Genomic DNA, 20,529 nt, shown 5'->3' on the forward strand with positions numbered 1-20,529 from the left:
AAGCCCAGTGTCTGGACCTTCTGTTTTTTCCTATGAACATAGTCTCACTCTTGGTTCTACTAAGACTAACATTCTAGGTTTTGGTGAAGGCAGGATCATTTCTGGAAAGATGGGGGGTGGGGGGCCTTCTAGTGAATCACTAGATACTCACAACCCCTCTCTCCCTTCCCATATTCTCTTCAAGTTTCAGGTTCCAGCTGCGCCCAGGCCAGGCCAGCCCAGGCAGGTGGTAGCATTCCCATCAGCAGCAGAGAAACGGAGGGGCAAGTCAGAACCAGGCTGGGGCTGGAGGGGAAAAAATGTGGACCTTGACTCTAAAGTGCTCTGAACCCTTGGTCCATTCAAACCACTAGCTCCCCATCACTGTCTTCACTAAGTTATCCATATCAGCTCAGCCTTCTTCCCAGCACCCTTCATTCAGAGAATGGAAAATTCTTGTTCATCTAGAATCCAATTTTCCCTTTCTACAACTCATCCCAGGCCCCAGTGACCCAGTAGTAAGAATTTATAAACACAAATACAAGTATTAGAATTACTAACAAGAGGTGAATATCAAAAATGAATTGCAGAGAATGCTAGAGTCCCGTAAAGAACAGAACACCACAAAAATGCCCGCCCTCTACCATTGTGAATGGCTCATGTCACCGGGCTAGCCAGAAGAGGGACACTCGAAAACTGGCCTGGGCCTCTGAGCCTGGCCTGGTCTCAGTAATGGATTGCCACACAATAACTGCCATGGGTGCCAGTGGACACTCACAGGGCAAATCCAGTCACTACAAGTAAAAGCACAGCACACAAAAGAGCCAAAACCACAGTGGAAACCCTAATTACAGAAATAAAGTATGCTCATGAATGATGCTAAAATGAAGTCAGACCCTTAACATTAAAACATATATAAAAAATAAAAAATAAAAATGCCAGAACTTGTGAAAGAAGCAATCATATTAGACTATGTGAAGGATTCTGAGAGCCAGGACTGAAGTGATAATGTAAATCATCAAAGTATTTACAATACATGGTTAGAGTGTAGGGAGCGGCTCCTTAGCACTAACAAAGGAACACGAATCTAGGTTAACTTTAAAAGACCAATACTTGGGGAGCAGATCTTGCCCAGCGCTTTGGAAGAAATGCTGGTGACCTGGCCAAAGATCATGGATGGAAGACTGGAAAAGCTAGAACTGGGGGACAGAGGAGACTAGGTGGCAGGACAGAGGAAAGAGATACAGTGCCTGCCTTTCTGCTGTCTGCCGCGAACCCACTGTGCATGTCACTCCCTCTCCCTGGATGTGCATGTGCCTGGTGCAAGTGAGACCAGTACTTGAAGTGTCTATAAAAAATAAAAAAAGATCTCTTATGAACAAAAGGATCTTGAGTCTCAGCTATGGGCACACTCTCTCCAGCAAAGGCAGCCCCACCAGACAGTCCCAGGACATGGAAGTGCGGCTGTGTCTGGTGCTCGTGGCCAAGGAGCAAGCCTGGGGTTCCTGGGTAGGGAAGGGAAAAGGGAAGAGGTCAGTCACTTCCCATCCACATTGTAGGCCAATTCTAAGATGTAGAACCTAGAAGCCAGGGTAATGCGGCAGTCACGGGAAACAGGTCCGAGGCCACTCCTGCAGAAGCTGGCAGCATCACCTCTCAGAGCCCATGGGTTTTCTCCAAACACACTTCAGACTTTTTAGAACAGCAGATAGCTTCAGGCACTTGCCCACATGGCTCGGGGGTCCCTGAGAAGTCAACCCTCTGCCTGCAATGTCCCTCTCTTCCTTTTCCATCGAACAAATTCCTACTCATCTTTTAAGGCCCTAAGATATTTCCTCACCCCAATACTTAATCGTAAAATTTTTCAAACATAGATTCGCACTGTGAGGAGGAAACCAAAATAGCGTAGATGACAGAGGTTCTGTTCATCCCTCTGGTGACCAAATCAAAGTTATAACGAAAACAAGGAGCAGCAGCAAGGAAGAAATCACCTGGGATCTTGAACAAGCCATACAACTAGGGAGAAGTCCAAGAACTCACTCTGCAATGGCAGAAGGTAGGATGGGGCGAGGACACAGCGCTGCCTGGCCTCGAGTGGCTGAGTGAGACTGAGGCTGCAGCAGAGGCAGAAGCCTCTTAAAGGGGCTAGGTCCATAGCGGATTTTTGCGGTGATGGACCTGCTCGCTCTGAACACTAGGGCTGATTCAGCTGCATGGGGGGCACCAGGGACTTACAGGGAGACATTGTTGGAGTGAGGGCCGAGGCAAGACTCATTCCATACAGAAGTACCAGCCGTATCCATTGTTCCCTGTTGAGCCCTCCCCCTTGCCAGTGCACCGGATACTGTACCACCATAGCCGTGAGGTCATCAAATTGGATAACAGTGGTCACTCTACCTAGAGGATTCCCTGAAACCCCACCTCCCCCAACTCAATCCACACTCCACCTAGAGGATTCCCTGAAATCCCACCTCCCCCCACCCAATCCACATCCAGGTGTATCCTCAGTGAATCAGGTGCTCCTTGCTGAGAAGCACCTGGACTCACAATGCGGGCAGCTGGCCTTCGTTTCTGGTGTGGCCTTTTGAGGCAACTATAAGCACAGCATCTGTGGATTGCTTGCTGAATCTTAACAGGTGGATCCAGAGGGGCAGAGGCTTGGGCTAAGTTTGGCCTGCAGCTGAACCCTTCTCAGGACTGTACCACTGGACACCTACTTCACAAATCCACACTGATAAGACCAGGGGACTTAAGAGCTTTGCTTAGTACATAGAAACAGACATGGAAAGGCAGACGAACGGGAAGACAAAGAAGCAGAAACCGTATGAGAGAACAGAACAGAGATCCAGATATAATGGATTCAAGTAATCTAACATGCAGCGTTCAAAACACTGGTTACAAAAGATGCTCAATGAACTTTGGGTTAAATTTAATGAGAACTTCAACAAAGAGATAAAATACAGAAAAACAGAAATGGAAATTATAAAAGGGCACCAGTCTGAAATGAAGAACATATTCTCTGAGATGAGAAGTATATTAAATGGAATAAACAAAGGAATAGAGTGAATAAAGAAAAAGATAAAATGCCCTATCTAGAGGATGAGAAAGCCAAGGACACACAATTAGAATGGCAATAGACAAGGCCAAGACTATAAAAATAATTTAAGAAGCATATGGGACACTACTAAGGGTCCAAATATCCGTCTGATTGGCATAACTGAAGAAAATCAAGATGTCGAACAGCCGTTTGAAGAAATAATAGTGGAAAACTTCCCTAACCTGGTGAAGGAAATGGAAGCTCAAAGAATTCCAAAAATCAGGGATCCAAAGAGGCCTGCACCAAGAAACATCATAATTAAAATGCCAAAGGTTAAATGCAAAGAAAGAATCTTAAAAGCAGCAAGAGAAAAACAGTTATTTACAAGGGAAAATCTGTAAGACTGGCTACTGATTTCTCAAAAGAAACTGTGTAGTACAGAAGAGCCTAGCAAAAAAAAATTCGAAAGGTTGAAGACGCAGGATCTACAACCAAGAATAATTTATCCAGCAAAGCTATCATTTAGAGTTGGAGGGCAGATAAAGAGCTTCCCAGACAAAAATAAGCTAAAGGAATTTATCACCACCAAGCCAGAATTACAGGAAAAGTTGGAGGGACTTCTTTAAAAAGGAAAAACATGTATCAAAAACAGGAATAAAGAATGGTAACAACTACATTCCTATCAAAAAGTACCTCAAATAGAAAAGAATTAAGTGCTACAAATAAAAAAGTGGATGAACAGAAAGGAAAACAAGACCTCTACATGTTGCCTATAAGAGACTCACTTCAGATTAAAAGACACACACACAGACTAAAAGCAAGGGGATAAAAAAAGATATTGCTTTGATGGACCTAGAAGGTATTTAAGTCAGAGAAAGATAAACACTATATGATTTCACTTGTATGTGGAATCTAAGGAATAAAAAGAACAAACTAATCAAAAACAGACTCATAAATATAGTGGACAATTTGGTGATAAATAGAGGGGAAGGGGTTTGGGGCGCTGGGAGAATGGAGTGAAGGGTTAAAGAAGTACAAATTAGTAGCTGATGGAGGGTCATGGAGATGGGGAGCACTGCACAGGGAATCCAGTCAACATGAATACGTTGGCTAGGTGGAGGGTCAGGGGAGGGAGGGAGCAACTGGGGGGATCGTTTTATAAACTATATAGATATCTAACCAATGTACTGTAATTACAATGAAATTAATTAAAATAAATTTTAAAAAAATTTTCAAACATGAAGCAAAGCTAAAAGAATTTTATGGTGAATAGCATGTACCCAAAACCTCGATTCTATCATTAACATTTCACAGTGCCAGCTTTACCACTCGTCTACCCAGTTATCATTTCCTTATACACCCGGAATGTTTTCTGGAGGTCCTGCCACCACTCTCCCTCCTCAACTCCCACAGCAATTTAGACACTCCTCTAGTCAGCACTGTCACCCCATGTCAAGGGAACTCTTCCAGCAGAGCCTCTGGCTAGTACTTATCTTCAATAACGGAAGACCAGCCCCTCTCCCACTCTAAAGGCAGAAGCCACAGGACAAAGAGTAGGCCTCAAGGATAGTCCACCAGAGTCAAAGGAGAATGAAGCCAGACCCTTGAGAAGACTGCAGAAATGTCTCAAAAAGATGGCTCCGAATGCCCCCAAACACAAGGACCAGCAGATGGAAGAGAGTAGGGTGAGATCCACGCTCCCTGACAAAGTCCAGTCTTTTCTGGATGCTTGGGACCAAGTAACAGGCAGCAGGCAGCTATGAAGCAAACCGCTCTTGCAGGCCTCCAGCACTCTCCGGGCCTGTTTTTCCCTGGGTAAAACAAGTGTATCGGAGAAATGGTGAAGCTCTGTGAGGGCCACCAAGATGCCTCCACAGCATGGGGTTTGGAGCACCCCAACTTATGGCAGCTGGGGTGGCTCTGCTTTTATCTGTTTTAAACATTGCTGTTCTCTGTAGAATTTTGTTTGTGGAGAAAAAAGTTCTATCACTTTACGGAAATGTTTGGGGAAATGCTAGATGATTTCTGAGACTTCTGCTAGCTCTAACAATATGACCTCAGCTTGAAAGAGGAGAGAATGCAGGGATCTCATGAATTGTTAGCACCAGGTAAACAACTGCTTTGGCCTTGCATTTGCTACCTCTCCCTCTACTGCCTTGAGCTGGGTGAGATGGCCCAGGACCTCACAGGCAGAGCCTTGCATGCTCCAATATCAGAGGCGCACCCAGGGCCAGGCCCAGAGAGTCTGGCCTGGGGCTTCTGAACCAAGGATCTCTAGAGATCTCTGCAGAGAGAGTTTTACCATCTCTGTGCTTTAACCTTTTAAGTTACTATCTTAAAAAAAATTAAATAGGAAGAAAAAAGACAAAGAGATCGAAGGAGAGAGGAGGACCAGAATGTTAAGATTTCTGCCACCACAAATGCCAGCCAGACACCTGCATGGTCTCCATGGGGTCATCCACAGCCAGACCATGACAGGTGCAGCTGGGAAGTCTTCCTCTGCCTCTCTCCACCTCCACACCTCTTAGACACAGTGACTCTCCTCTAGTCCTGAGACACTAAGAAACCACAGCTTGCCCAGGTGGTCCTTCCCACTGTGCAACAGCTGGGACAGGAGTTTCCTAAATGCTGAAGATTTCAGCTTTAGTCTCTTTCTATATCTGGTTCTCAACAGAGGGGAAGAACAGCTGGTTACTGCTCTTTATGCAAAAGCTCTCCATCTATCATAACATCTTATTAAAATATCCTGTCTTTTCTAATTAATCCCAATGCCTTTATCTTTTCTTCAAGGGACATTCTCATCCCCACCTCACAAACCACCTTTTAATCATCATTACAGATGTCCTCTGAACATTCTCTAAGTTCTAAGGAGTATGGAATAACATCCTGAAGATCTGCATCCTATAGCTGTAAAGAAAAGGGGAGGGAGAAAAAATTCTTTGTTGGAGAGAAAGGGTAATAATGAAACTAAACATGTAGAATAAACTAGAATTCTCTAGAGAAAACGGTCCTGGACATTCAGTCTTTTGTTGAAATGAGATGGAAGAAGCAAGAAGCAAGAGGGGGATGTACCATCTGCTACTTGAAGAAACAACATGGAGGAAGGCTTCTTTTTTTTAGCATCATTGAATTAATTAAGTTATTATTAATTGAAGACAAAGCTCAAGAAGCTAATTTGGGAGAGACAAAAAGCTGGACTCACAGGCTTCAAGTAAGGGCAAGAACTTTAGCAGACATAAATTTTAGGCCCAGACCCAACTGCCCATGCACAGAGTGGGAAAGATACGGTTTTAACAGCCACATGAGAAAGAGATGGAGGGTTTTCAGTTGATGGAAGCTATTGATTTTATAACGTCTGCCTCCTGCTGAGAACTGCCAACAGCCACATCTATGCCACACAGAGACTGGGCTGTGGGCAGTCTTCAGATATTTAAGGACCTCCCATGTGAAAGAGGGATTTGTTTTGTTCTGTTGTTAATGAAGACAGACCAGGACAGCAGTTATAAGGAGACAGACTTTAGCTTGATGTGTAGAAGGCTGTGCCAGTAATAATCACAGAAGACTTGTAGATGACTTGCCTGCACTTGGCACTGTGCTAGCATTGTAAAGAGATGATTGCCAATCCTGCCCACGTGTCAGTGATTACTCTGGGCTCCTAGGGATAGGGGACTTGCTGAGAGCTACCCAGCTCTTCAGTGGTTGGACTCAGATGTGAACCCAGTGACTCCTCAGCCTTTTACATCCTGCCTTGCTGTGCTGCTTCCCAAAGTGTAACCAAGACATGTGATTGGAAATGGAAGTCCTTCCATGGGTTGACCCGAATAGCCTGTTGTTGAGGATGTTAAGAAAACTGAGGCAGGCACTAGGCAAGCTGCTGTTGGAGGAATCTGAGCATAGGTATAGAGCTAGACTAGTTGCCTAGAAGGTCTTGGCCAACTCAGAGCAGAGTTCCACACACTGACAGGAGCTGCTATGTTCCTTCTGGGCATCCTTCCTTACTTACCCTGGGGGCTCCAGCTAAGCTGAAAGCAGTGTAGTAGAATGGCCTCAGCCTCTCTCAACCACAAGTTAGCAACTAAAGAATCCTCAGGCAAACAGCTCTTCCCACCAAGCTTCTTTGCTGCTCTGCTGGGCTGTGGCGAGGCTACACCTGACAGTGCTTTGTGATGTGCAGGAAGCAATCGGGACATGACCCACTCATAATTATGGTTGGTCACACCAGTGCATCCTGGGGCTGACACCTCTAATTTCCTCTCTTCCCATTTCCTCCACCTACTACCCAGCAATTTACACTTAAGTGGGGAGCAGCTTCTGTTGGCGTGAATATTTGGGTTGGTGACAAATGTGTTTATTTCCATGGCTCTGGCCAGCACTGCAAGCTCTGGACAGCTTCTACCCTCAGCACTGGCTGCCCTCCAACTCGCCTGAGGGGTCTTCGGGGCATATTTGGATCCCTTTACTTTCCAAGAAGACCGTTGGGTGTGGCCTGACCCTTGGGGGACCCCGCCCAGCTGGTTTCTGACTACCAGGAGAAGAAAAGGAGGAAAGATGTCAGGAATAACTGAGGAGCGAGGCCAGTAGCCAGGGGAGCTGTGTCTGTTCACACAGAGCTGCCGGACTCCTTAATCTCCCATGCTGAAAGGACAGCCTCCCACTGGTACCCTGACCATTCTTTCTCTCTTTGATTTATAAGATAGCAGTTAGGGCTGGTAGGCTTAGAGTTGGAACAAAACAGAGGGAAGGAAACGTCATGGGAAGCAACCTATTTTTGAAAACTGAGCTGACGCCAGGCGATTATGTTCTGTTTGTCTTGGCTGATGGGCTTGTTTAAAAACACACACACACAGACACACACGCACACACACGGAGTATTCTTGCTGTCTAGGTCTGCTCTGGCTGTCTGGAAGTATGTTGGCTTTGTTCAGCCTACCCCCTGCTGCCAGGAGCTCAGCTCTGTCCACTGCAAACCCCTTGTCAGCAGGAATTCTGATGCTGACACAGCACCAAGCTGCCTCCAGAGGCCTTCTCAGTTTCTGAACTGTTTCTGGACTGACCTCAGATTCCAGTGCCTTCGGTACTGCTGGGAAGAACCCCTGACTGCAGGCTGGGAATGGTGGCCAATGATGTATTAATGGGATGCTGGGTCCCATAGAGTGTGGCATGTGGACAGCTGGATCTGCTCAACTGAGGTAAGCCAGGTCTGCTGCAGGCGTCAGAGACTGGAAAGTAGGGAGGAGCCACTTAGGGCTCCTCGCTCAGGCTGGCAGAGAGTACTCATCTTGGCTTCAAAAGCAGCCTGATATCATAGTTTCGTGGAGATGAGCTGTTCTTCTGTCTCCTGCACTAGGCTGTGAGCTCCTCCAGAGCAGGGATCTCAGCCCATGTATCTCTGTGCTTCTAGGGCTTTGCTCTGCGTTAGGCCCAAAACAGGCCTCCATCTGTCCTCGCCCCCAGGAGCTGATGATAGCTTTCGAGGATGAGGGGGGCACAATAAGAAACAGCTTGGGACCAGGTGCAGCCACTCTGGCTGTGTGCTTTACTGAAGGACAGAGCCATCAGAGCTGAGCTTTCACAGGCTGCAAGTGTGTGCCAACAGCAGGGTGGGAGGTGTAGCACTTATGGGACCAAGACTCTTGACTCTGAGTGCCAAACAAGAATAGCAGCAGCAGGTATGTCATGAAGCACTCAGGCCAGTTAGCCAGGCCAGTCTGGCTCCTGGCCTGTTTACTCAAGAACTCTGCCACTTGCAGTTTACAGTACCCTTTCTCCACTCCTTCAGGGTCACTGCTTCTAAGGGCAATGTCGCTGCCATTTTCTACAAATTCCACAGTCATCTGAGATGAGTATGGTAGAAATCTGGTTTCTAGCTCTGGGCCTGGCTGGCCTGGGAAACAGGCCTGAGGCAAGATCTCCTGCAATAGTCTGGGGACGTCCCCGCAGGTCAACCCTGCTCCTGGACCCCTCTCTGCCATGATCCCAGATCTGCAGGGAGCCCAGAGGTGGACAGCCCAGTGAGCAACCTCAGCCTGGGAATCCTTAGTGTTCAGGCAAAGGAAAGGAGATTCATCTTCATCTTCATCTCAGTCTCAGGAATGTTGGGGTAGGGAGGGTGGGTAAGGTGTGACTAGACAGGCTCCTATGTGCAGGAAAGGTTGAAGGTCCTGTTGCAAATGCTTGTGACGTAATGTTGAGGGAGCAAAGTGACACACACAATCGTACAAATAATATCATCTCAACTACATTTGAAATAAATATAGTAAAGTCTGAAAGAAAATATATCAAAACAACAGTGGTTGCTTGTTGGCATTAAAGAATCATTTTCTTCTTCGTACTTCCATTTTCTTTCCATGGCATATATTCTGCAACTGGTATTTTAAAGTCAGGAAAAAAATGTTATTGAGGTAAATAAAAACGAGAAAGCCTGGTATTAACCTCTAACCATTCCTAGGAAGTGTGAGGCTGAGTGTGGGCCTACATGGACTCAGTCTCTCCTTTACTGCTGCATCCTCAGGCCCGGAGCGCCCAAAAGATGAGGTCCCCCTCACCTGTAGCAACTCCAGATCAGACGAATCCTCCTGCCCCGGGACCATTTCTGTTAACATCTCGGACATGACTTTTGTGTTTCCTCGAACAATGTCCAGTTCACTCCGCAGCCTAGTAATCTGTTGAGGCCAGGAGAATGGAAGCAGGAAAGAGAGGTCAGTCAATCTACACCTGGCTGGTGATAGTTCCACTCACTGTGACATCTAGGTCATACTTCTGAATGAGTACCACAGATGAAGGCTTCTCGTCTCACTCTGGTCTGCATGTGAGATGAATGCAGCTCTGAGAGAGGACTGAATGGGAGAGTGAGGCCACCTCAGAGAGCTCTGGTTTCTAAAAGTTTGTCGTTGGGGGCTCTGTCCATGACACTGAGGCGGTGCCATGCAGAGAAAGCATATTGAGTCCAGAATGGACTGAGCTGGTTTGCAGTCCCAGCTCTCCCACTACAGAAACTCAAGTAGAGAATTATTCTCTCAGGCCTGTTTCTGCTTTTAAAGTGCAAGTGATGGACTGCATGTGGTCCTTTCAGGGTTGGGATGCTTGTTGAGGGACCTGATAGTTAGAGACTCTGGCACCTAGGAGTTTATGATCTAAATACTGCGGTTCTCTGAGAGGCTGGCCAGCATTAACTATGCTTTTCTGGTGTGGCAAGAGTGAAGGAGAGGGACCAAGAGAAGACTACAGAGGAGACCCTCTTCCCATTCAGCACCCTACCAAGGGATAACACGACCCCTTGAAAGCTACCCAACCTGCCCATTCAACAGAGCTCCCCAAAGCCTGGGCCTGGGCCATTTCTCTTGCAGCAAGGACCCCATAAAAATAAACCTTAACTTCTCTGAGCCTCAGTTTCCTTACCTGTGGAAAGGCGATAATAACATCCATACTTTACAGGGTTGCTGTGACTGATGTGAAAATGCTCACACAGTGTCGACACATACATATACTCAATATTGATTAGGTCCTTTTCCTGCTAGAATGTCCGGAGAGCTGGATTTTGCTATTGCTCTTAACTGCATCTGACCCCTCTCCTCTGCCTCTCCCTGAGGTGCAACCTAGCCCTGCCACCTCCTTCTGCAGGCCCTTCCCTATCCTGTGCCAAGCTTCTGGGGCCAGGGACTCTGCTGGATTGAGGTCTGTACCCTTAGTAAAGGGACAGGGACAGATGCCTCGATAAATGTTTATTAGATGGACAGATGGATGAATGGTCAACCAAGGTGATGACCCTTCTGAGAGGCTCTGCTCTGCCTCTGCCTCTGCCTGACAAATGGATGGCCTGCATCTTGGCTGAGAAGAGGTTTCTGGCAAGGGAGGTCTAGGGCTGTGACAGTTAGGAACCATGTGGGCTTTGAAGCCCTGGGGTCCTCTACATCAGGCTGGCTCCCTGCTTGTTTCTGTTTTCATTTTCCCCCAGGGGCAATACTCTGTTCACTCATCCATTCTAAACCCTCCTCTCCACTGTTCTGGCTGCTGGGAGGGCCCCTCCAGAGCTCCCATGCACGTTAACAGGGACTTAGCAGAGGGTCTCATGGCCATCTAATTTCAAACACATTCACCCTCCCCCTAAGCAGAAGGGGGCACAGTTTGCCCATGGGAGCAGAGCCTGGAGCCAGAGATCTTCTTCCCAGAGCTTCCCTTTGAAGCCTGATTCTGGCCATTCTGAGTAATGAAAAAAGGCAGAGTTCAGTGAAGCAAGGCTCACAGTTAACAAAAATCCCAAGTTTCATCTGTAGGTTTCAACTGCCCCCCGCCCTGGGTGATTATTATGAGGCACTCCTTCAGTTGCCCCTCAAGCCCATGGCTGCTTCATGGGGTAAGAAGGAAGGACTACTGCCCTATTCTACTGACAGGAGACTGAGGCTAAATGACCTGCCAAAGCCTCACAGTAGGGAGCAGAGTGGAGACTTAGTCCAGGCCAGTCTGACTTCAGTTCACCTCCTCCTGCTCACACCATGCTCCTTCCTCGGAGCTGGCAGAGTACTGAGATGTGCAGGGCCCTAGCATAATACTTCCATTAGCCAGACAGAATTGCTTGACCCTTCTGTTTAAATGAGGTTCTGTAATAATGACATTGTTACAGATACTAAATAAGGATTTAAAAAATTTAACATTAAATAGATTTATTTTCAAGTCTGACCAATCTTCAAGTTTTAACAAATGGAAATTCTAGAGATTCACCTAAAGATCGGTCTCCACAAATCACCTTTAAAAAATCCAGTTTGGAGTTAAACAGCATTAACTTCTCAGAAAATTACTCATGAAAGGCAGGCGATGTTTGGGATAAAGACAGGAAGAGTACTTCCTCAAGGCCTCCCTGTCTTAGCCTCTGCCTCCACTGGTACCTGGCTGACTGGGTCACTGGCCTCTCGTGCTTATTAAATCGAAACCTCTCTGTATGACACACAGGCCTATTCACAACTCAACTCTACTCCTGTGCTTTTGGCCTCACTTTCTGCCATAATTTCCTCCCCATCTGGACCCTGTACCTGCACCTATCCTCTAAACCATCCACCTGCTAGTCCCTAGAGCACCACGTTTCTCTGTACCTCTGGACCACACCTCGCCTGACAAGGCCCTACTCCAGCTTCAAGAACCTCAGCAACATCAGCTTGCTGAGCTGCCTTCAAGGCACTGCTCAACTCTGGGCTCAGAGCACTCAGGTACTAATCCTACCACAGTGTGACCACAATGTCCTGATTATCTTTACCCCTGTCTCTCCCACACAACTACGAGGCTCAGGAGAGGAGGCTGAGTCCTTCCATCTGTGTGTCACTGGCACTTAACACAGTACCTGGTCTGGGAAGAACTCTGTACGTGTCTCTTGGAAAAGTAAATGAGGACAGTTGGCTGGCAGCCTATGGCCTAGAAGTATGCAAGTACCTGTTCTGAATTGGCTGTGATGGCGCCAGTCACACTCAGAGCCGGGGCCTGTGGAGCGGAGTAGGGAGCAGGAGGAGGCGAAGAATAGGAGCTGGTGCTCGTCCTCTGCTGCGATTGGGACCTGGGCATGGTCGTGGCTGGATCCACTTCAGGGACACTCTGGCACGGCAACAGCAAAGTCCTCCATTCACTTGGGCTGCCTGTGCAACTGGGTCTGGCATCTACCCCACCCACGGCAGCACTTCCCGCCATAGCTGCCTACAAAGAGGTGAGGGCCCAGCTTTACTGCTGACCTGTTATGCTCAAGGAAGCCCTCTGCCCCCTGTCTCTCCATCTGAGAAGGGGGTTACCAATGGCTCCTCCCTCTACATACCTCACAGCCAAGCAAAGTAACTCCGAAAGGCAACAGCGAGAGCACTCGGTGAGAGCTCTGGTCATGGCTTCATTAGGACCACCTAGGGATCCCAGTAGAGGGGGACTGCTATTAAGTTTTGCTACTCATGAATCCTTATTTGGTACCAGAAAATTACATTTTGGCCCTTACAAGTGGAATACTATAAATAGTAATTACGCAATTTACTGAACGTCCTTTGTAATTATAGAAACAACAACACTGTTCTGTGTCATTATTAGAAGAAGAAAACAGGTTATGCGTTTAGTCCACAAAGCATACTAAGTGGTTTGGAGGAATCGTAATGAAAATACTGCTTTGAAAAACTACAATTCCTGTGTTTGTTCTTTGGGCATCTCCAATAACCTCCTGAACATTGTGTTCACATGAGAGACCTACACAGACATGCTGTCCTTCTTACTGCCGTTTCAAAGATGGGCAAATAGGGGCCAATAAGGAAGAATGTTCTGAGACAAGGTGCCTCTCCCAGACCCTGGAGCTTCCTGGCTCTTCTCCTGGCTGGGGCTAATTCCCAGCTAGCAGAGGTAAGTACTAGCTTATCTGGAATAGGATGAATGGTTTGTCCTGCATGTTTTTAATCCTGAAGCACAGAGCTGCCCCATGTTGTAGGAGGTCAGTGGGAGGCCTCTAAATGGGCTTTCCATGGGCTTTGAATCTCAAGGCTGATGGAATTCAGTGATGTCTGGGGCTGATGCTGAAGATTCATAGCTCAAAATAAATTTCAGATCCATTTGATAATGGCTCTGGATCTATTTAGATCCATCTGAGTAACTTGTACATCTGAAAAAAACAAAAACTGCTCTTTGCCCATGCTCAGTGACACAGTCAGCAGCTCTGCACTGCGACCACTGAGGTGCTCTGATATCTCAAAGGGAGATGCTGGCATCCTCACACCAGATTTCTGGGGCCTCTGAAACGCAGGTGTTAACGACTCTCACAGGATGGCTCCGCCCAAGCAATCATTTCCATGGAAAATGTCTGAACTGATCCCTCTATTATATTCTTCCACAGTTAGTGTGGAAACTGGGGGGAGACACTGCTGCCACTTAATCACCAGTCAACCAGCTGTCTCACTCCTGCAATCCCCTTGTTATGAAAAAGAAATGCCCTCAAGCTTTAAGAAAGCATGATGACAAGCTGAATAATTCAAATGAAGCGGCAGAAGGGTGGTGGCAGTGGCTTGCCTGTTCTGCAATAGGTCTTCCTAGAAAATGCCAGCTGGAAGCTTACCCGCTGTGGTGTGTGTATGGGAGACAGAGCGTCCAAATCCGCCATAGGAAACTCGACCCCTTTCCTCTTCAGCTCCTCGTATATATGCACAACACCTGTGAGGTCAGGACTGCTTCGAAAGGCATCAGCCCAGGCCTGGGAGGATAAAAGAGGTCTATTAGGAAGCCTTTCTCACCAAGGGCTCTCACAGTGCTTGAAAACCCAAAGCAGCCCAGGTCCTCTTTCAGAGGCTGGTGCTGTCCTACACTAGAACGCCAATCACCCTGGCCAAATCTATTCTGTTTCTCTCCTGCCAGCACTGCTATGATGCGGTGGGCAACAGCTTGGTTTTTAATGGTGCTGTTGAGCGTGAACAAAAACACAAAACTTAATTCAGTATGTAGTATTTCCTTGGAGAAGCTCTGTGGTGCATTCTAAAATGCAGGCATTTCCTTAATATCAAGAAAATAAATTCCTGGTGATGTTCAGCTGAGAGGCATGAAGAGGACACCCCCTTGCTGTGCCCTGAGGCTACCACTGGACCTCGGTCTACAAGCATGTTTACCTCTGTACTTTGCTCCGCAGAGCTCTCATCAATGGAGGCAGAAATCACAGGCAAATTGAGCAGAGAGAAAAGGAGAAATTGATGTATGACTGGAAATAAAGGCTAATTCTAGGTTTCCTTAGTAGATGAGAAGACTAAAGCTGAGACTGCCTAGTCCAGCCCCGCCTCTGACAGGTGAGATGACTGAGGCTCACGGGTGGGGGTGCCCTGTGCTGCCCACAATGTCAGCACACAGGTGCCCACATTGAAATTCCACTGCTTTCCCTTAGATGAAAACACAACAGAGAGGAAAGACAAATATTGAATAGATTGCAAATCATCACTGATTCATGAAACTCTTCAAACGAATTTTTTAAAATATTCTATTCTTTGGAAGTTACAAACTATATTTTTAAAAAGAGAAATAAGCCCGAAGGGCTTCCCTAAATGAGGCCCAGCTCTTCAGAGCTGTCCTGTCACCATACCCACCCAGAGGAGAAGGCAGAGCCTCTGGCGCCTACAGTTCTGCTGCCAATTCTATTGTCTTGAGCATTTAACTGCCTCCCTGGCTCCAGCGATGTGTTCCAACCAATCCCGAGACAGCCGCAGAAACTCTATCTCTAACTAGCAGACCCATTTGAGTTAAAAGGTCAATTTCCCAAAAGCCTTGTTAATTATGACTGATGTATCTTCTTGATTTACTTATTTAATTTGCAGACTCAGGGATTTAACATCCTGCAACAAGACAGCCCCTTTTGGACAACACTTTCTTTTGGATTCCGAGTAGGTCTGAAGATGCCTGCTGAGGCCTGTCTGGAACACCAGCTGTTGAGCAGCATTGCAGGAGGCTTGTCCCTGGAGAGTGCCCCAGAAGCCCAGCCCTCTATCAGCTGCTTTGGCTGCAGCCACCTGATTCAAATTCCAGTTGAGTCCTGTAACTCCAGCTTCAAAATGTGCTAACATCTGAGTTTAGTGTCTAAACTTTAGCATCTAAGGCTAGTTTCACAGCCTACTATGGGAGGCTGGAGAGACAAAAGCATGATAGTTTTTCCTAGAGCTGCTTTAGGCCTCTATGTCTATGTGAGGACGAAGAGCTGAGGGGACCCCTTTCAATTTATTTCAATCTCCATCCCAGGTAAATATGAGATAAGAAGAATGAAGATTAAAGAACCATCACTCTTCTCTCCAGTCAGTGTATAATTCTTGTGCTATCTGTCCAAATAGCAAGTCAATAGGCCCTCTTCTATGGTACCAGGAGAGGAGGGGAAACTTATCCCAAGTTGGGCCAATCAGCTTCTCCTCCTCACAGGAGCTTGGTCCGGTCCTGGGGATTGCTGGGCTGCTTTCTGGGTAGGTAAAACTGTCCTCTATAGATGCAGACCCTGGGAGGCAGCCATGTGCCAGCTCAGGACCTGTGCACTTGGAAAGGTGCAGGTGGTGTACTGAAAGGGGCAGACATACAGGAGAGGGGTTTGAGGATTTCTTGATCCCTTCTATCCCTTCTCTAGGCCTTGTCAAACTCCAGGGTTGTAGGAAGCCCTGCCTTGTTATGACATACTCTCCTCTTTGCCTAGGCAAACTGGAGTTGGCATCTGTTATTTGCAACCAAGCAGTTTTGACTAATCCACACCCTTCCCACCAGCTGCTATTTCAAACCCCTGTATAGAACCCCTGTGCAGTTTAGGTGAGGTGGCTGCTAAGAGAACATATGTTCATGGTAATATTCTCTACTGAACAAGATTCTGATGCCAACAGGGGAATGCGGAGGCACTTTTAAAGGAACAGTCATATGTAGAAACACAGAAGAAGAAGAAATTCAGAGATGCTGCGTGACTTTAGCATCTTCCTAGGACAATGCCCAAGTACATGTGCTCCTGTCTTCTTCTCCACCAGGTCATACCTTTGAAGGCTCACATCGAGTTTCACCCTTGCACAGATAAGGCAGTCAGTCAACATTTGTCAAGTTAGACTGAATTTTGTTCTCACAGTTACTAACCAGCCTTACTGTCCCATTTCAGAGAACAGAGTAAGATGGCCACTTAGGATGTCAACAAATAGAGGTGACAGTGATAAAGCAGGAGCCCCACAAGACAGCCAACCCAGCTGAGAATGGAGAATCTGCTCTAGGGGAGTGATGGAAAACTTTAGGAGGTCTGGTTCACTCCACGTCCCCAAACTGAAGCCAGGGAGCCATAGTGATTATGCTGGCAAGCTGCCCTATCAGAAAGCAGAGTGACGAGTCAGTGCTGGCACCCTCTGAGGGGTCCCCGTCACAGGCACTGGTTGGTGAATAACTGAGTGGCCACCTCACTGTTCTTTGTGTAATTCTCCCTTTTCCTGCCTGTGCCTATAGTGTCATGGGATTGAAACACCCTGAAGAAGGGCTAATGAAGAAAAAAAAAGAAAGTCATGCTTTTTATCCTCTTGATTCCTTTTAGATTATATACCAAACCTCAGACTAAAACCTTATACAAACATGAACCATATCCTATTCACATCTGTATCGCTCAAGTTTTGACAATTTTAAATCATCAAATTTCAGATCAATAAACAATTACCGATTTAAACTATGGTTCTGTTCTTTGGATAAAGTAAAGTTTGTTATGTTCTGCTTATGCCCCTGGACCAGCCTTAATGTTCCAGCGACAGAGTCCCCAGATAGCTGCTGGTCCACACAGAATCTGACCAAAGGCCACCAGATCTCTGACACCTTCTGAGAACACAATACCTCCAGTTTCTCCTACCACGCCCGACCCCACTGCACCCACACCCCCATCAGCTTACTTTTTTCAATGGAAACAAAAACTTTCAGTGGAAAGAGTATTTTTAGACTCTATTGCTGGGGCAGAGGTGCGGGGGGCATGGCACAAATGGGGAAGAGAAGCAGTAGAGGCATGGCCACAATGAGGTTACTCTAACAGGATGACATCATTTCTATTTCTAAAAACAATTTCAATGGAAGGCTGAGGGATGGCATAGAGTGGGAGGATCCTTCTTGTCTTCTCAATAAACAGGACTTAGCATGAGGAAACAGAAAGGAATGTAACCATGGGATCATGAGTAGGATAAAAGCTAAAAGTTGTGGGAAGTTTGAAGGCCAGCAGTGAGAGAGTTGGCAAGTTGCTCATAAGGTTGCTCTGCTCTCAACATCTTTCCTCCCATGCTACCAAAGAGACAGGCTCCATCTCAAAAGGTCAAACACCCACAGTGGGGTAGGCCCACTAAGCCCTCACACCTGGGTCGGGCAAAGGCTTCTAGAATCATACTCCCTGAGGGCAGGGCTAGTACTGACCCAGCTCCACTTCCGAAAAGCTGGGCTCCAAAGAGAACCGAGAAATGTCCTGCTAATAAGGATGATGAAGAGAATCTGTCAAGAGCTCTGGCACCCACATATTTAGCTGAACCTCTCTTCAGTCTAGCTGTATTTATATGATGGCCTGCTGCCATTCCCAGGCTAGCAAGGAAGCCAGTGGTCTGTCACCCCCACCTCCATTCTTTTTTTTCATTTTTTTCCCCTCTTTAATCTAACCCCCCACCCCAACTTTGACCCTTAATCAATGGATGTTGCTGTTTCCCCTTAAGAATTGGATCTCTGAAGGCGGGGTGTCCCCTCCCACACACTTGCAGTGTGCACCCAGGGTCTGACGCCCCTGGCGTCACTCAGGGGGCCTGGCGCACCTGGGGTATGACCCGTGGCTCCACCTGGGGCTCCACCTGGGGCACGAACCCAGGACCTTCTATATGTAAAGCAGATGTGCTAACCACTACACTATGGAGCCACTCCCCATTCTTTTCTTTTTTAAATTTAAAAATATTTTTTAATTTTCGAACACAGTTGGCATAACCACCCACCTCCCCACCCCCCATTCTTGTCTCACAGTGGGGGCAGCACTCTCTCCCAGGGAGGATTATCAGCCTCTCTGGGGGAACTTGTGCAGTTTTTAAAAGTATATTCGACTTGTAAATAAAATCATCTTCTTTCTCAAAGGGGTTAAAGAAGGTTGACAGGATGCAACAATACTTCTACATACTCAATAGACAGGCTGTAATGAAGAAGATATCGTGTTGGTAAGGATGTGGAGCAGCTAAACTCTCATACTGGTGGGAGAGAGCTGCTGGTGCAAGGACTAAACGAGCGCCTGGGCATTCCCTGCCACTCAGCAATTTCACTCCTAGGTGTTAGTTAGGTTGAACCACATGAAATTGCTAATACTCGACCATTTCTTACCAATGAAGATGGCAATATCACATATTCAACTTAATATATATCCAATAAAAATGAATATGTATGTTTACCTAAAGATATGTGCTAGATGTTCATAGCAGCATTCTTCATAATAGCCTAAAACTGAAAACATCAAGTATCTAACAACAGTGGGAAAGATAAATAAATATGATGAATTCATGCAGCAGACTCAGCACAGTGATGTGAGCAATGGGAACCGAAGGCCCAGGATACCCAGTGATGAGGTGAGGCCCCACATGCAGTGGAGCCAGACACACAAACACAACAGAGCCCTGGTGCAGAATTCACACAGACGAAATTTAAGAACAGGAAGAACTCACCTATTCTGTGTGAAGTTATGTGAGTGGTCATCCCAGGGATATGGGGGCTTTTGGGGTGTGGGTCCTATTCTGTTTCATGACATAGAGGTTGGTTACATGGGTATGTTCAGTTTGTAAAAATTTATCAAGTTGTATATGCTCTTTTAATATGCAATTTCCTGTATATATAATTCAATAAAAAGTGAAAGAAAAGAAAAGGCTGATCCTATTTATTCTTTTGTCCACCCTATCACAAAAGCCAAGCCATTCGCCAGCTCTAAATTCTACCTGCTTTTCTCTGCATTGGTTGGCCATAGCCAAAGATGAAAGTTCTTTAGGAAGCTTCAAAACCTGGACAGAAAGAACTCTCCCCAGTTAGGTACTCAAGCCCACCTGGAAGTACCCTTACTTAAAGTCCCTTGTGTTTTCCCAGCTGGTCCTGGGAGACTTTGTCCAGTATCCTGGTTTGATAGGAGCCTGTGAGGCCCTCAAGGCCCCATCCTGCTCCAGTCTCTGAGGGTTAGTGCACATGTTGCTGCCAGGCCAGCAGGGGGAGGCATCAGAACATGGGTGTGGGCCACTGTGCTGCTCTGGGCTGATCTCACAAACAGGGCTGGGAGTAGAAAGACAGGATTGCAGGCCCATTTTATAGATAAGGAGGTAGAAGCCCTGAGAAGTTAAAGTATCTGGTGAGATTACACAAGGGCAGAAACAGTGCTGGGAGGAGTTAATGACCCTGATGGGAAAAGTTTTGGAGGTCAGGTGCAGGGTGGGCGAGCCTGTTGTCTCATGGGGAGAGCCATGTGCAATAGCAAGTGCAGTCTTTGCTCTCAGCCAGATCCTCACACAGTCAGTAAGGGGGAGCATAGGTCATGACCTTTGCCATGACTGTGCCAACTATACCCACTGGGCTTGGGCATAGGAAGTATTCTTTCAGGTCTGACTCCAGAGACAACGCCTTGCCTGTGGCCACTGTGGGCTTGCACAGTTCAGGCTGGGATGCCCCATCTTTTGAAAAAAAGTTACTATTCATTTTCCAGACATCAAATAATACTGGGAGTGTTGAGAGGCAGGGGAGTATACTGGGGAAGTCCAGAATGAGGGGGTTGTTGGGGATGTGGGTTGGGGTGGGAAGGGTAAGAGGTGAGATGATTTGTACGTGTGTGTGTGTGTGTGTGTGTGTGTGTGTGAGAGAGAGAGAGAGAGAGAGAGAGAGAGAGAGAGAGAGAGAGAGAGAGAGAGAGAATGAGAGGTGCTTGATGGGCAGAATGAAGGGATAGGCACAACCTAAAGAAGCATGGGAGGGACTGGGCTGTCACCCACTCTTCCCTTTCTTAGAGTTCCAGCAAGTTACATTCATCCATTCATTAATAAAAACAACAA

General features: G+C 46.8%; 1 protein-coding gene across 9 annotated transcripts in view; it reads right to left on the minus strand.

Annotated features, from left to right (window-relative positions):
• The window catches only part of TOM1L2 (target of myb1 like 2 membrane trafficking protein), a 119,358-nt gene that overhangs the window by 23,927 nt on the left and 74,902 nt on the right, over positions 1 to 20,529 (minus strand). For 7 of the 9 annotated variants that reach the window (XM_016145217.2, XM_016145216.2, XM_016145218.2 and 4 more), the window contains exons 5-7: positions 14,079 to 14,213; positions 12,437 to 12,595; positions 9,562 to 9,678 (exon numbers count right to left, since the gene is read on the minus strand). In XM_016145217.2, coding sequence (XP_016000703.1) covers positions 9,562 to 9,678; positions 12,437 to 12,595; positions 14,079 to 14,213 — 411 coding nt within the window. The remainder of the gene's footprint in view (positions 1 to 9,561; positions 9,679 to 12,436; positions 12,596 to 14,078; positions 14,214 to 20,529) is intronic. The other 2 variants (XM_036222134.1, XM_016145214.2) reach the window with 1 other exon arrangement.

Source organism: Rousettus aegyptiacus, unplaced genomic scaffold (assembly GCF_014176215.1).
Source record: "Rousettus aegyptiacus isolate mRouAeg1 unplaced genomic scaffold, mRouAeg1.p scaffold_m13_p_6, whole genome shotgun sequence".
Taxonomy (NCBI): Eukaryota; Metazoa; Chordata; class Mammalia; order Chiroptera; family Pteropodidae; genus Rousettus; species Rousettus aegyptiacus.